Here is a 16,848-nt window from a genome sequence, read left to right on the forward strand (position 1 = left end):
AAATAATTTTATTTTTAAAATTTTAGATACAATGTTTAACTCTCTGTTTCATTAAAAATTACAATTAATATTTTATTTTTTTATTATTAGATGATAAAACATAAATATTATGCGTGACCAATTTTTAAAAACTTTAATAAAATTTTTAAATAAAAGGAATGGTCAAAGGCTGAACATAATTTTTTTTAGATGGAGAGAGTACTTATTTTGGTAGAGAGTGAGGATCTGTTTGTTTTCCTAGTGACTTTTTTTAAGTATCTGTACGTCACATCGAATATTTAAACACTAATTAGAACCATACCATTTTACGAGACAAATCTATTAAACTTAATTAGTCTATCATTAATAAATATGATACTAAAGTAAATATTTGCTAATTATGATTTAATTAAGTTTAAAAAATTTATCTAATAAAATAACATTTATTTATATAATTAGCTTTATTATCGGTCTATATTTAATACTTCTAATTAACTCAGCCTCTCTCCTGAGTACTCATCGAATGGAATCATGGTTGCTTGCGTGGAACATAAATGCGGGAGCGCGACGGGAGACAGACGCCGCCATTAAATCCTGTGGCAGCTGAGCTGCTGCATCGATCGACCTGACCGATTTCTCCTCATCATCTTCTGGTCATCGATCTGGTGTGCTGCGCTGAGTGGTCACCTACTCCTACGTACGTTAGTACCCAGGCCCAGGGTTGGTTAGCATGGACTGAAAAAAATATATCAAATGATTTGTTTTAGTCATTTTAATGATTGATTTTGAATTTTAAATTGATTATATCTAATTGGATCTGAGCTCATTGAAATGATTAAAATCATGACAACCAATACAGAAATACTATAGATATGTTCTAGCCATACGACCCACGTATGACCGGAACAACGCAGCGGCTTTCTGTGTGCTGTGGGGCTGTGCCCGATGCTTGACTCCTACTGCATGTTTGCTACGGTACAGTTTCTATCGCTGCGTCTATCTCGGTCGTACACGAGTCATACGACTAGGACGTACGTATATCACGTTTACAATCAATATAGAAATTTTAGATAAAAAGGCTCAAGTGTGAGCCCTGCTTTTACTCAAAGCAAGGTAACCTATCTATATAGTAATTTACTGTGGTGCAAACTTTAAAACTAACAAATACTAATATTTGAGTATGGTGGTACTATGACCATGTTATTTTGATGATGACAGATTATTTGATTTTTTATACCTAGTTAATGTATAAAAGATAAAATTGAAAACATAAGATGATAACTTTTATATAGTTTTCTTTAATAAAAAAGTCATGTTTAGCATGCAAAAAAAAAAGAGTCATGTTTAACGATAGGCCAAACAAAAGCCGGCCGGCCGCATGGATCCACTCAGAAAATGATCATCCACCTAAGACACACGATCGATGACGCAGCATGCAGACGTCGTCGTGTCGGTCCATCCGTAATGTTGCATGCAGCATCGCATACGACATGCATGTATTGCTCTCCGTCTTTCTACCTCCGTTGTTTACTTTTTTTTCTGTTTGCAACATTTGTTTTATTTAAAAATTTAGTATAAATATAAAAAAATAACAAGTCATGTTTAAAGTTTTTAATAATAAAGTAAGTCACAAGCAAAATAAATAATATTTTTATAACTTTTTAAATTAGATAATTGGTCAAGCATTGCAAGCAAAAAGCTCAAACATCTAATATTATAAAACGAAGGGAGTATTTGTATTCCATTAAAATTCATATCGATACTAATAAATATAAATATATAATATTTATTAACTTATGAATGCATTGAGTTAAAAATCTTATAATCCATACACATGCGATGCTCATGACAAAGTCTGTTAGTGGCTAGTAGTATCTGATCTTCCGTAGAAGTATCTTAGATAGTATACATCCTATTAAACCGGAACCATATCAATTTTATCCAGTATTATAGTTTTCGTAGAATCACAATCTTATTACTCATATTCATACTAATTTTTTTTATCGTATTTAGATAGTATTCCGGTCTTACTATATAAAAAATTATTTAAAGTCAGGTGGATTAAAAGTAAGATGAAAAAACCCCAATTAAATTTATCAAAATCATATTGCTTCAATGCATTCAACACAATAAAAATTTCTATATAAAAGTATGTATTTTCTGAAGTACCAAAAATTACACAAAAATATGCATATACTACACTTTCTAAAGTTCGGAGCATCTCAATCCAACGATACTACGAAGCAAAAATAAATAAATAAATAAATAAATAAATAAATAAATAAACCCTATATTGATTATCTTATTATTGGCAACAATACTGCCAGCTAGCATACATGGAAAATCATTCTTAATCCTTTTTTTTATCCATGAATAATACACAGCGTTTCTAGTGAAGCACAGATGCAGAGAGGCTGCATGAAGGCTTGCATACTGTGGGCTTCTTTCTACCACTGGGCCTATCCTAATTGGGCCGTCAAGGCCCATGACCGCATTAACAGGCCAGGCCGCCTACTCTTTGGCAATTCCAAGACCAACTAATAGCCAGCCCATATACGAACGCACGTACAAGGATCCGCGGCCGACATACCGTACGTACGCACACGAGTATACGTACTCGTGTACATACGTACATACAAGTACTGGTGTATACGTGCGTACGACAACATTCGGACCAAGTACCGAGCAGAGTGCGTCAGCATCGTCAGAGCGAATTACTAGCGATGGAATTTGATCGATCTGGATAATATAGGATAAGATAGGCACCACGCTCTATTTCAGAAATATATGAAGTTTTAGAGTTAAATACGGTATTAAAAAACTGGTATTATAATTGATTGAAAAAATGAAAGCAGGTAATAGAACACATCAGTGGTATAAAGTTTGCGATTATAGATAAAAATGTGGTAAAAAATAGTTGTTTGGTTACGCGTACGATATATACGACGTTATTGACTTTTGGATCTAAAATTTGATCACTTGCCTTATCTAAAAAAATTATTTAAATATATAATATTATAAGTCATACTCAAAGTTCCTATACTAATAAATCAAATAATAATAACAATTAATAATTATATATTTTTTTAATAAGACGAATAGCGAAAAGTAACATAAAAGTAAAAAAAAATACAGAGGGGGTACTAATTTTGGTTTTTCTCTACGTTCCTCTATACGCGGCGTGGTGCAATACTAGCAAGCTCACTCTACGGTATATATGCCTATGTATTTATACAAATAGAGGAGTACAAGTATAGCTAGCTACGTACCTTCCTCCGATATATAGTTCCAATCGTACATTGCATGCGTATAAATTTCGTTTCCTATCAGTTAGCACGTCCTCATCTTTCATTTATACTTATAATTATAAACCAAAATTTAATTTCCAATCATAAATTTTGGTGAATTTCTAGCTTTGGCTTTTAGATAGCTAAAAATATGTATATAAAAATTTTATTATAAATTATTTTTTATTTGCAAGTTAATCACCATGAATGTGTTTATTTCTTGGTCCCGACTATTAGTGGAACAAGTTGTAATTAATTAATCACCATAACCAAGTTGTCTCCGAATCCTCATAAGCTGCATTAAAACCTCATCAAAAATCTGTAATTATCCATTAGGAAGATCCACTTTCGCTTCCTCCGCCACTTGTAACTCTTTGATGTTGTACAAAAAGGGTTTAAATTTATGTAATGCCATTTCAGGTAGGGAACCTCTCACCGTTGAAAAATTCAAAAAGAAAAAAAGAGAGAGAAACAAGTTGTAATTGATCTTAATTAAGACATCGATTAAGATCGATCATCAACTCCCCCTAAAAAAAATAAATCAGTTTGCAGCCTGACGAATTCCAAGCTAGGATTTTTGTACATCAGGTGCGTGTGTTCATCCCCTTTTTTTTTTCTGCATTGTGTGGCAGACAATTAACCGGAGAGAGATGCATCTCCACTTTTTCGAAGTCGATCGATCCCATCTCGTCTCATCTCATTTCATCCCATCTCGATCATCTGCTCACAAAAATATCTAGGATGGATGCATGATGCTTGAGCATGAACAACCCAGCAGTTTATCCCAGCTAGCTAGGTTAGAGCAAACTGGAGCGACGATGACAGCTGAAAAGAGAACAAAAGCGACGGCATTTCATAGACGAGCACACCGCTTTTTTATTTCTGCTTATACTTATAACTTAAAATTTAAATTGTTAAACTTAAATTTTAAAAATTTATTTTAGGATTTTTTTCACCTAAGTTTAATTTCCAGCTTTTTAGCTTTTAGATTACTAAGAATAGGTAAAAAAAATTTATTAACAAATTATTTTTTACTTACAAATATATTATTCGGCAATCGCCTCCGAGTGGATGCTACCCCGATCATCTGCCGCTATCTTGAACTTTGGATATATATAGCAGCTGCAGAGAGATAGATATATATAATTGCAGATTAGAAGCCATATCACACAAATCGCTTTCAGTACTTGCCTAGTAGCAGCATGGCCTGTGATGGATACGTGTCCAGGGTACGTACGTAGATCGAGCCGAATTTTTATCATCATTTATGATTGATCGTGGTAGACTTGATCCTTTCCTGTTTGGCTAAACATCGTTGTATACCATATAGGCCGCGTTCGTCACCACCGACTAGTTAACTAAGCCCTTCTCGTTTTCGTGTGCACGTTTTTCGAACTATTAAATGATATTTTTTTTAAAAAAAATTCTAAAGAAAAATTGTTTTAAAAAATCATATTAATCTATTTTATTTTTTAATAATTAATTAACATATACTAATCTATTACTAATCAATAGTATAGCCAACTACTAGCTCTAATTTATCTATAGTCAATCTAGTCAATTTATACAATAGTTACCTACAAAACATCAATACATGTCTCACATGTCACACACATATTTTGTCTTAAAAGCACGTATGCAGTTGGCTACAAATTAGTAGCACACCTCTCTTCTCTTCCCTTTTATCTCTTTAAATATACTTATAGTGGACTTATACCCTGTTATTATTGCTCTAAGTTAACTTATTTAGCCATGTCCAACGCGGCCATAGTAATCTCGCTGCTTGTCGCCCACAGTTTGCTTGCCTGATTATGGTTTTTCATGCTCTCAGAGATAGATGGCCAGAGAAATTTATAGTAGTGTAGCACACTGTTGGAGTATATAATTAATTAAGCTGCATGCATGATCTGATATATAGTAGAATTGATATAGACATTAATTAATTATGTTCTTTTTTTTCTCATCCAACTGAAGTAATGGATGTACTGATGCAGCGCTGGTGAAGCACAGATGGGATTATGGGGCAATTGGTGGGTGGCGGTGGATTGGGAGATCGCGAGGAGAAAAGATGAGAGTTAAATTTATTTACACAAATCTTGACAACATCTGAATATTTTAAAAGGTTAAATGAAATCAATGTCAATAGGATGATAAGTAGCTAGCCCGACAATGCTAGTGTAAGTAGTACAAGCTAGTTGGCTTTCGAATTGAGATCATCCCCGGTAAAACCTACTGACATATAGACCTATGGTCTCAGTGGCAAAAGTCACGTGACTTCGACTGCGGACAAACTTGATCCTCCTATAAACATGCCTTTGTCACATTCATGCTCATGCTATCATGCAACATCTTGGAATGATTGTTTGGTTTTTTTTAGAAAAAGACAAACGACGCATTCGTAAATAAAAATAATTTATGAATAAGTTTTTTTATTTATGTGTTTTTATGATCTAAAATCATAAACCAAAAATAAATTATGATGAAAATACTCCTAAAATTAACTCTAAATTTAAGTTTGAAAATCCAAATTTTGGCTAATAAGCATAAGCAAAAGTGAAAAAAATGATGGTGATTGCCTTTCGAGGATTCAGCAATTTTTGGTTGCACAACACGATCGATTAGGATCGGCTCCATCAGATATTTTGACCGCACTTCACACTTTTCCCCCTATTCAAAATCCTCCCAAAAAAACCTTCAATTGCCCTTTATACCTATAAATAAATAAATTCAACTCAAAATTGTAAAACTTTCAACTCGGTTACCTCCTAAAAAAATTTCAACATGAATCACAAATTTTCTATCAAAATTTAAACTTTAATATCCAATTTTAAAAACTTTTGAATCGAAAACATTGAACTTCCAAATGCACCGAGAGAGGGCTAGCAGTCGAGGATTGAGTGGCACACCATAGCAAACACTGCAGATAGAGGAGAGGAAAGGGGATAGCGCAGCTCGTTGTCATGTTTGACCTCCACGGTTTAATTTCAACTGCAACTGAAGAGGCGAATGAGAGGATTGGGACGAAACATGTGATGGAACTTTTTTTTTTCTTAAGTAGATATAAAGTTTTCGTTTTCAATGAGTTCGTTAAGTATGTGCCCCTGAGTAGTCTACTGATAAAATTCATATTAAAGATTTTTTTATGAGAACGCTAGAGAATAGGACCCATCCCCTAGCATCGAGAAGAAGTTCCCTCGCAGATGCAAGGAGTCGGATCTGACAAGGGAGAAAGGTAGGTTGATGTGTCGCGTGAAGAAAAAGAGGAACCTGATCTAACTAGGGTTCATGAAACTATTTGAACTTTCAAAGCTAACCCCAAACGGTAGAGTGATTGTTGCGATAATTGTAAAAACTATGGAAACCGCAATGAATTCAACTTCCAAAATTTAAATTTATAATCGGTGTTAGGGATGTTTTTTTTCTCGGTTTTGTCCTGTTAACCATGTGGTTTGAAGCAAAAATTGTTGCTGGTTGAACCAAGGAAAATCACGGTAGGGATGGTTTTGTCATGGTTTCACTGTGGTAACCTCACAATTTAAAGTGAAAATAATTGTTTGTCGTAACCGAGAATCTTTTGCATTTAGACAAATACTATTGAAATGAAACCATCAATTACCGCAACCATGCCCTAGCGGTAAGCCTAGTTAATGCAGCGGTAACCGTTGATTTCATGATCTCAAAATATGATAACAGAGACTAGACAACCATTTGCCCACTGAGCCATTGACCACCCCCCCCCCCCCCATATACCCTGCTATGGCACCGCCGTGCCTCTTTCCCTCTAGTCATGTTTATTTACCTTACTGTGACGATCCTGTCTCTATCCCGAGACAACACCGTTATACCTCTCACCTATCCTCTCCCTTTCCAATATCATTGTGCTTTTAGGGAGACAGTTTAGCTTAAAGTTTCGAATAAGAATGCTAATACGGTTGGCGGGTAAAATTCTGTGATCGTACCCATACTTGTCGTACAAGGGTATGTCCGATAGGTACCCAATAAATTTTATATGAGTAATATTTGAATAGATAATAATTTACCAAAGAGCAAAAAAATTAATAAATTTTTCATTAGCAGTTATAAAGAGCAACATAAGTTAACACTAAACTAGTATAGTTTTATCGAAGTTCATTTCTTAGATAGGATAAGATAGGATAGTGATTTATCACTCGAAAGCAGCTAAAGACGACGCGCGGCAACGTCCCATGCTTTTTAGGCCATGCGAGTAGGGAAAAAAATTTGGTGGATACCGCCTGCAAACATTAGCCCGTGCAACCCCGATTTGAATGTGTGACACGTGGATGAGAGTGAGATCCGACGTTCAGGCGCTCAGTTCCAGACTTCCAGACACTAGGTGAGAATACTCGCCTCGGCTCGGCTTGCTCGCGTAGGCTACGACGAGCAGAAGCTTGAGCGGGACGACGGGCGTATACATACATATATGCCTTATATCTAGGTAAACCTTATACATATAAACTTTATATAATTTGTATGAATAGGTGTACTCTCACCGGTAAGTAGGTATGGAAAAAAATTTGGTGGAAAAAAGTAGGTATAAAGTGGTTATATATATATATATATATATATATATACTCTCTCCGTTTCTAAATATTTAACGTCGTTGATATTTTATACACGTTTGATTATTCGTCTTATTTAAAAATTACATAATGATAATTATTTATATATCATTTTATTTATTGTTAATATATTTTTATGCATATATATAGCTTTACATATTTTTTTAAAAAAATAAAATAAACGGTCAAATATGTATCAAAAAGTTAATGGTGTCAAATATTTAGAGACGAATAAAGTATGTATGTATGTATACGTATCCTTATACGTATCGCATGCGGCGGAGGCGTGCCTGCATGCGCATTAGATCGGCCCGTCGCCCTGCTCGATGACAATGCTTCTGTTTGCCGTAGCCAACGCGAGCGAGCCGAGCCGAGTATTCTCTCCCTTCCTCTCGAAGTCTGGAGCCGATCGACTGAACGTGAGATCTCACTCTCATTCACGTATCGTACATCTAAATCAGGGTTACACGGGTTGATATTTGCAGCCGGTATCCACCAATTTTTTTTCCGCGAGGAGCGGAGTCGGGACACGGGACGGGAGAAAGCGGTGGTGGCGAAGCGGGCGAGATTAGAGGTCAAAGCGATGGCCGGGGCACGGACGTCGGCCCGATCGACCGCCGCTCCGTGGATCGTCCGGTCAATTCGAGTCCCCACGCGCCACGTGATCGTCTCCCCGCCCACGTTGGCGCCATGCCATCCGGTAGCTAAGCCGCGAGAGCTCCTCCTCCTCGTCGTCGTCGTCGACGCGGAGGGATAATAATATCTGCGCCATGCGCGTCACTCTCCCCACCCCACCTCTCGCCACAGCTCCCAACTCCCCCGCGGCACATCAACCTCGATTCGGTCCCCGACAAAAACCCCCGGCCGGCCAGCCACCGCCTGCCTCTGTCTTGTCCACTTCCGGCCTGATCCTCAATTCCGTTGCCGCCGCGGCCGCCGCCGTGCGAGGTGGCGGATGAGCGTGGTGGAACGATGAAGGTGCTCTGCTCGGGGTGCGAGGCGGCGGAGGCGCGCGTGCTCTGCTGCGCCGACGACGCCGCGCTCTGCCCGCGCTGCGACCGCGACGTGCACGCGGCCAACCGCCTCGCCGGCAAGCACCACCGCTTGCCGCTCCTCTCCTCCTCTTCCTCCTCCTCCGCTCCCGCCGCCGCCGCCTCCTCCTCGCCCCCAAACTGCGACATATGCCAGGTATATATGTCCAAGCTACCTCAAATTAAGAAGTTTCTTTCTTCATTCTTTTCTGGTTCTGATGATGATGTTGATTGAATCCAGGAGAGCCACGCCTACTTCTTCTGCGTGGAGGACCGCGCGCTGCTGTGCCGGAGCTGCGACGTCGCCGTGCACACCGCCAACGCCTTCGTCTCCGCGCACCGGAGGTTCCTCCTCACCGGCGTACAGGTCGGCCTCGACCCCGCAGCCGCCGACGACGACAACCAGCCAGACCCCGAGCCACATAACAACAACGCCTCCTCGGCACCTCCCCTGCAGCCTCCGCCGCAGTGTGCGAGGAAGCGCAGCCCCTCGCCGCTCTACAGCGACGACGACGTGATCGACTGGGCGACCGGCGGCCAGGCCGTCAGCATCACCGGGAACCTTCCCGACTGGTCGGTCGTCAACGAGCAGTTCAGCACGCCGGCCCCGGCGGTGGGGCAGGCGGCGGAGCCGGTGGTGACAAAGACCCCGCCCAAGCGGAGCTCCCGCGGCCCCGTCACGCCAGCGACCGCCGCCGCGGTGTTCGGCAACCTCGCCGGCGGCTCGCCGGACTGGCCGCTCGACGAGTTCTTCGGCTTCGCCGAGTTCAACGCCGGCTTCGGCTTCACCGAGAACACCACCACGTCCAAGGTCAGTACAGTACGTGTCATCACAGTGTCACTTTCCTTCCACACAGCGCAAGAAAGCTCAGATTTTTTATTTTCCAAGTCTTGTTGAACTGCAACTACTAAAAACCAGATTTTTTTTCTTTGCTCACCATATCTTGTTGAATTCGAAATACTAAAAATTCGATTTTTGTTAATGACCTCACGATTCGCTCATGCTGATCTGAGCGGTGGCAATAGATATTTGGGCAAGCCGATCTCTTCGTCACACAGCGTGTGCTAACGTGGCGCGCTCCGTTGGCATGCAGGCGGACAGCGGCAAGCTCGGGAGCATGGACGGCACGCCGAACGGCAGGTCGTCGTCGTCGTCGTCGTCCGCCGCCGCCGCCGCCGGCCAGGACTTCTTCGGCCAGGTGCCGGACGTCCACTGGGCCGTGCCGGAGCTCCCCTCGCCGCCCACGGCCTCCGGGCTCCACTGGCAACGGGACCCACGCCACGGCGGCGTCGCCACCGCCGCCGCCGCCGAGGCCGGCGCGGTCTTCGTGCCGGACATCTCCTCGCCGGAGAATCCCTTCCGCTGCTTCGCCGCCGGCGCCGGTGACCACACAGTGAAACGGCGGAGACGATGCTAAGCCGCAGACACCGGCGACAAAAATTAGAAAGAGAAAAATTAAGAGCAAAATAATAAGGGTCAAAATGTTCAACTTGGTACATGTAAGCTGTAACTAGCTAGAGAGTAGTAATATTATGAGTGTGAGATTAATTAGTGGTAATCCGTTGAAGCAAGTTGATACTGCTGCTACTACTACTAGGTGATTAATTAGGGGGTGCAATGTTGCATTTGTGTCACGTTCTGTTCCTAGCTGAAGTAGAAATTAAGGCCAGTTAAAAAAAATCCTAGAAAAAGGAAATAAAACGGAGAAAATCGACATGCAGGTTCTTATACATGTTGCCTATGTTTCTTTCGGATTTAGTCCATCCATAGAGGATTATATTTTTGCAATATTTTGCTCAGTTAGTTCGAATTTGTTCCATATTATTCATTTTTCGAGGAATTCGACCGCAGTTGGCCTGCCACAAATCATTGGCGTCTCACCTGAAAAATCTAAGCCTTTTTTTGTTGTCGCTACGGTTTGCTATTTATGAGAACGGCTTCGCACTAATTAGTTCTGACTTTGCAAAAAGGCGCGTACACACTGCATCCCTGCTGAGATTGGCGACAGTTAATTCAAGTTTGTATTTGTGTTTATACACCAAAATTTAAATTGGAGTGGATCTCGAGTTTTTTTTACCGAAGTTTATTTTCCAGACTTTTACATCGCTAATAATATATGTATAAAAATTTTGTTTATAAATTATTTTTCGTTTCCAAATATGTTGTTTGACTTTTCATGAAAGACCTAAAATATCACCCCATAATCGTGTTTATAGCACTCTAATTTGTTAGCAGATGTCTACTTCATTTCAGAATTAAAGCTCGTACTACAAATTGAGCATGGTTTTCGTAACTGACTCCAATTCTTCACCAACAGATGACTTCACAGGTCAAATAGTATAGAGCTGCTCTAGTTTTAGAGTATTACTGGAAGAACAAACAGCTGAATCGAGATTATGTACACCGGCATAAAGAAATGGTTCATGGACAAAGGAAATCTCCAAGTATAACTGCAGTCTAGCTGTTTGTCATTGCCATAATCCCACAATTTGTTTTGATCACTTTGACCACAACTCTTCTTTTATACAGTACTACTTCCCAGAAGGAAGCAAAACAGCCCAATTCTCCAACCTGAATATAAATAACAAAACAGTCACAATTTTTTTTCTTTTGAAAGAAAAATAAATATCCTTTAAATTGTTAAATGGGCCCAGTTCAACAGGGCCTCATCAGACCATGCCCGAGAGTCAGAGTGCTTTGCAAAGGAGTGGAGGCCCACTAGGTCAACCAAGCGGTTTGGCCCATGACGAAGTCAAACCGAGCAGAAGCGTGGGCTGCAAGGATCCCCGGCCCACTAGCCCGTGGAGGCCCAAAAGAAAGAAAGGTTGCGCCTCTCGTTGCCATCTGCGTCGGCCTAAAATATTCTCCCTCCATATTTTTTTTATATGACGCCGTTGACTTTTAGGTCCACGTTTGACCATTCGTCTTATTCAAAAAATTATATAATTATTAATTATTTTGTTATAATATGATTTATTATTATAGAAACTTTAATGATGCATTATAATTTTACATATTTGGATATAAATTTTAAATAAGACTAATGGTCAAACGTGATTCTAAAAGTCAACAGTGTCATACATAAAAATATAGAGGGAGTATATATCTATCGATTGTGAAAGGGATCTTCCTTGGCGTTATGTTAGAGGGCATAAAAATATTCAGTTCCTTTAAATTATATCTAAAATGATAAGAATTATGGAATAGGAGGAAGTACCATACAAACGTTATAGTGACAAGCATGTAGTTATTCATATTATTATTAGAAATCCTTCTATTCAAAATCTATAAGGCTTTTTAAGTAAAAGAATAAGGCAATATAAAACATTAAGCTCCCAACTCATAACGGCTTAATTACATTCTTCTTCCACTGTGCACGTAAGCCAAGCCATAAGCCCATCAAGTCTACTCTTTGGCCCACAAGAGCACCAGCTGATCAACCTTATCTTTTCAAACTGTAACTGAAAATTTGGGTATTTTGACCGTGTTGACTTAATTAGGAGTAAAATGGTCTTTCAACACCACTTAACTGATGGCCACTAGCAGAAAACTGATGACTATGATATTTCTTATTAGATAAAGTGGTTTGTACAGTGTTATTTTTAGAACCATTGTTGCAAAATGTGGAATCATCAGATGCTTGTCGATGACATCTGTATGATTTTTCTAATAGTAACCACTTTCTATATTTGCACCATCTGTCCGTTCGGATTGGATGGATGACTTCAATTTTCTTCCTGCGTAGGAGGGGAACGCAAGGGTTTCAAAGAAATTTTGGAGGGCACACAGGGAATTCGGTATTTTTCAAGTGCACAGAAAAGACTAGGTGAGTTTTTAGGTGCACGGAAGGAATTGTTCTATTTCTTAAATATCTATTGGACTGCTCCTCTCTCTCCAACTGTGTAATTCCAGCGATAATTTTGAATAAAAGGACCAACAGATTTGATTTCCCATGCATATGTTTTGTTTCTCATTTGCACTGTTCAAGTGCATAACGTTATTCTGATGCAGATGGGTAACAAAGGTGGATATATTCCATTCGCTGATCCATATCTAAAGCAGGATACTGCAACATATTTTAGATGTGGAATGTCCTTTTTGAATTTGAATAGAAGCTTCCACACCCATGGGTACTTAGTAATGTTATATATTTCTCCAACACTACCTCTCCCTACTCCTTGGAATTGGATGCAAATACTCCTAACAGATCCCATGGCAAACACTGTTTACCAATATCAGTAGTTCAACAATCCAGTGAAGAGTGTTAAAATAGTTGCTTAATTTGCAAATGACCAAAAGTTAGGATTGTGAAAAATATAGGATTGCAAAATACAGAAGAAAACATACATGACCGTTTGATGGGATCACATGAAAAAACAGAAACTAGAAAAGATATAATAAAAAGAAAAGTTTTCAAGAGGTTTGATCTCATGCTATAGCATAGAGATTTGCTTCGGTCCAACAAAAAATACCTCGAAGTACCAATACCTCATAGTACCAAATTATTTTCTACGTATACCATTAGATTTAGCTAAGTATGATGTGCACTGTTAGATCCAACGATCAGAAATGATTTGGTACTGCAGGGTACCGGTATCTTAAGGTACTTTTTGTTAGACAGAAGCAAATCTCTATAGCATATATATGATTCTTTGAATCCCTATTCCTTTGTTTCGAAAGATGAAATCGAAAACATCCTTATAGGATTTAAATCCTACAGATTTTCTATATTATTCTCTACGAATCAAAGGGACCTTAATAATAATCAAACTAGAAAAAAGGCAACCAAATTAACTTGAACGGCATCCTTTGAATGGGTTTACTGAGATGGTTATGAAGATAAAAGAGACTAAATTACTACGCGAGTTAATTAATTAGTAGAATGTTGACGGCACTGCTCTTGTTAACTGTTACAGCTGAAGTCAAGCCGATTCACATCTTGTCTTTCAGTTTGCATTGCCGACTTTTCGTTGTGTTTCCAATACATTTGACCAGCCATATCTATCCTGTACGTGTCACTAGCTTTATGTTCCTCCTTTTACCAGTATGAACACCTGAGGAATATATCGTGCCTTTCTCTCCATATATGATGCTGTATGTGCGATCTATCTGGAGATTCCTCATCTTTCGTAAAACATAGGATAGGTCAATTTATTAACACGGGTTGCCACGTCAAATATTAAGCATACCATAATTTATTATATTTGACGTGTTTTAATTTTTTTAACCCCATCTTTCTGCTTTTTCTTATGCTTATAAGTCAAAACTTAAATTTCAATCTTAAATTTCAGACTGATTTTGATGTTTTTCATCGTAGTTTATTTTTCAGTCTTATCTTTTAGATCGCTAAAAGCATATATATATATATATATATATATATATATATATATATATATATATATATATATATATATATATATATATATATATATTATTTAAGAAAAAATCCGAACGATATATTTGCATATAAAAGTATTTTATGAATAAAATTTTATGTGTGTGTTCTTAGAGATTTAAAATTCAATGTTAAAAAATAAACTATATTAAAAAACTTTAAAATCAGCTCCAAATTTAAAATTAAAAAAAATTAAATTTGGCATATAAGCCTAAGAAAAAAATGAAAAGATGATGCTGTTAATCTACGGCGGATATCACTGGTTATAGGAGTAGCTTGATCCTTTTATATGAACCGGTGAACGCATTTTTTTCCCGGCATATTTTATCACGTGTGAATGATTTGATATGATCTGATAACCAGCCAATCAAATATCCTAGGATTGATTGCTAAGTCGGGTGCCACTTGCCCACTACATCTTGCCTTTTTGCATTCTTCACTATTGCCTTGAATATCCCTTTTGTAAGAATAGTACTACCTTTTGGCTTATTTAAAATGTTTTCCTTTCAGTTATAAATACTAATAACATGCATCGTACTCTTTTCAGTTTTCTTTATTCGACATTATTAAATTTTAGATCTATCTTTTGGCTTATTTAAAATATTTGTGTAAATATGCAAAATTATAAGCGACGCTTAAAGTTTCTTTAGTAATAAATTAGATCATAATAAAATAGTTAATAATTATATATTTTTTAAATAAGAAAAATGTGTCAAATGTAAATGTAAAAGTCAATAGTGTCAAATAAAAAAAAGAAATTTATTATGCTTCTAGCTAGCTATATGCAACATCATATACATAATTTTTTAATAAAGAAATAAAGGAAGGAAGGAATTCGGTAGCCAGCCACACACTTTTCCTAGCCTTGTTGATAAGACATGTGTTTTTGTGGCCAGCCAATGAAATTTTTTTGGAGGCAGAGAGGAAAAGGATCCCCAGCGTGGATCACACCACGATTTCACTGCAAAGTAGTATTAGATTCCTAGCCGATATGATTGTAACATTTCAAAAGCTCAGCTCTCTCTTTAACATTTTCAAAAGTTACTCTTAATTAAGACATTGGAACATAGCAATTCTGTGGAAATCCAGTCAAATATATGAACCTTAATCGGTGTATGTGCACGTGTGCAGTCTCTCTGTATGCGTGTATATATATATATATATATATATATAGACATGTAAATGATACAGCTACATGTATAGAGTTTATACTTTCTGTTTGAAAGAGGGAAGAAATATGTATAGAAGTGTTTCTGCACCTTAGACGTGAGGGGTATAGCTACACCTGGTAGTAGGATAGAGAATTCATATATATATATATATATATATATATATATATATATATATATATATATATATGTGTGTGTGTGTGTGTGTGTGTGTGTGTGTGTGTGTGTGTGTGTATGTACTCCTGAGGCACACTGCTTTAATTTCTGAACCCAAACCTATCTCCCATGATTCCATGCATTTTACTATATCGCTAGGATTGATCTTTCCTAATTAATGTAGTACTCTCAAGGGCATCAAAATAATTTTACCTTAGCCTTAATCTATGCTAAAACTCTTATAATTGCTTATATTTGTGGATGGAGTGAACAGCTAGCTACTAGTTAAAATTATGTTCGGTCATATATATATATGGAGTCGCTAAAAGAACATCTGATCATTTTTAGAAGAAAACTTTGATTTTTAGCCATCATATATGCTTTGAGATTGCGGCTACGGGGAGAATAAAAATTTACCCACGCACGCTTAGTGCTACATGGAACTACACTCGTTTTTGCTATATAACTAAAGACCAATAATACATGACCTGCACAGTTACTTGTACCGGTACAAAGCTATATAGCTAGTCCTTGGATATCACCCACATTTTTTGTTTTTTTTGCTTATGTTTACATGCCCAAATTTGAATTTTTAACTTAAATTTAGAGTTGATTTTGAGGCTTTTTTATCGCAGTTTATTTTTTAGCCTTAGCTTTTAGATCAACGTGAACACGTATATAAAACTTTTATTCATAAATTATTTTTTATTTATAAATATGTCGTTTGACTTTTTGCTATTGGAATGACGCATTGCTCGATACATAATAGAATAAGATATTTTGGATGCAGGGATCATATCATAAGATGCTTGACTATGACACTCGCAGCCAAAGCTATCTACTACTGTCTCGGTTCTCACTTTTAGATTGTTCAGCAGAGATTAAGGGTAAGAAGAGAATACTATATTTTTCTTAATAAATAAGTAATTGATATATGTGGGTAAGAAGGTATGTGAGGATAAAATAAGAAGAATTTTGAATGAGAAGTGATAGGTAAGACAATTAATAATATGAATAATAATAGAAATATTTATATTTTAGTACAAGATTCAAATCCTAAAAATTAGCTATTCACTCATTTCCACGTTATAAAACTTTTATCTTTGCCTAATGTATGCCAATAAATCTAGATACATATGTAAAACATATATATGATATAGGGATGGATGAATCTAAAGAAATCTAAAAATTTTATAATATGAAACAGAGTGAATACATTATAAAGCGGAAAGCGGACAGAGTACCGTAAT

At 37.6% G+C, this 16,848-nt stretch overlaps 1 protein-coding gene across 1 annotated transcript; it reads left to right on the plus strand.

Moving 5' to 3' along the window:
• The first annotated feature begins 8,502 nt into the window (after positions 1–8,502).
• Positions 8,503–10,608, plus strand: LOC102705852 (B-box zinc finger protein 22). Its single transcript, XM_015840898.2, has 3 exons — positions 8,503–9,034; positions 9,119–9,688; positions 9,972–10,608. The coding sequence occupies exons 1-3, from the start codon at positions 8,819–8,821 to the stop codon at positions 10,293–10,295; spliced, it is 1,110 nt and encodes a 369-aa protein (XP_015696384.2). The 5' UTR covers positions 8,503–8,818; the 3' UTR covers positions 10,296–10,608.
• Positions 10,609–16,848: the final 6,240 nt, after the last annotated feature.

The sequence above is a fragment of the Oryza brachyantha genome, chromosome 1, assembly GCF_000231095.2.
Source record: "Oryza brachyantha chromosome 1, ObraRS2, whole genome shotgun sequence".
NCBI lineage: Eukaryota > Viridiplantae > Streptophyta > Magnoliopsida > Poales > Poaceae > Oryza > Oryza brachyantha.

Bases quoted from the DNA above. Each gene is read 5' to 3' on its own strand.
- LOC102705852 (XM_015840898.2), top strand. From the start codon at position 8,819: ATGAAGGTGCTCTGCTCGGGGTGCGAGGCGGCGGAGGCGCGCGTGCTC. The intron at 9,035-9,118 runs GTATATATGTCC...GATTGAATCCAG, and splicing joins CAAACTGCGACATATGCCAG to GAGAGCCACGCCTACTTCTT. The intron at 9,689-9,971 runs GTCAGTACAGTA...GTTGGCATGCAG, and splicing joins AGAACACCACCACGTCCAAG to GCGGACAGCGGCAAGCTCGG.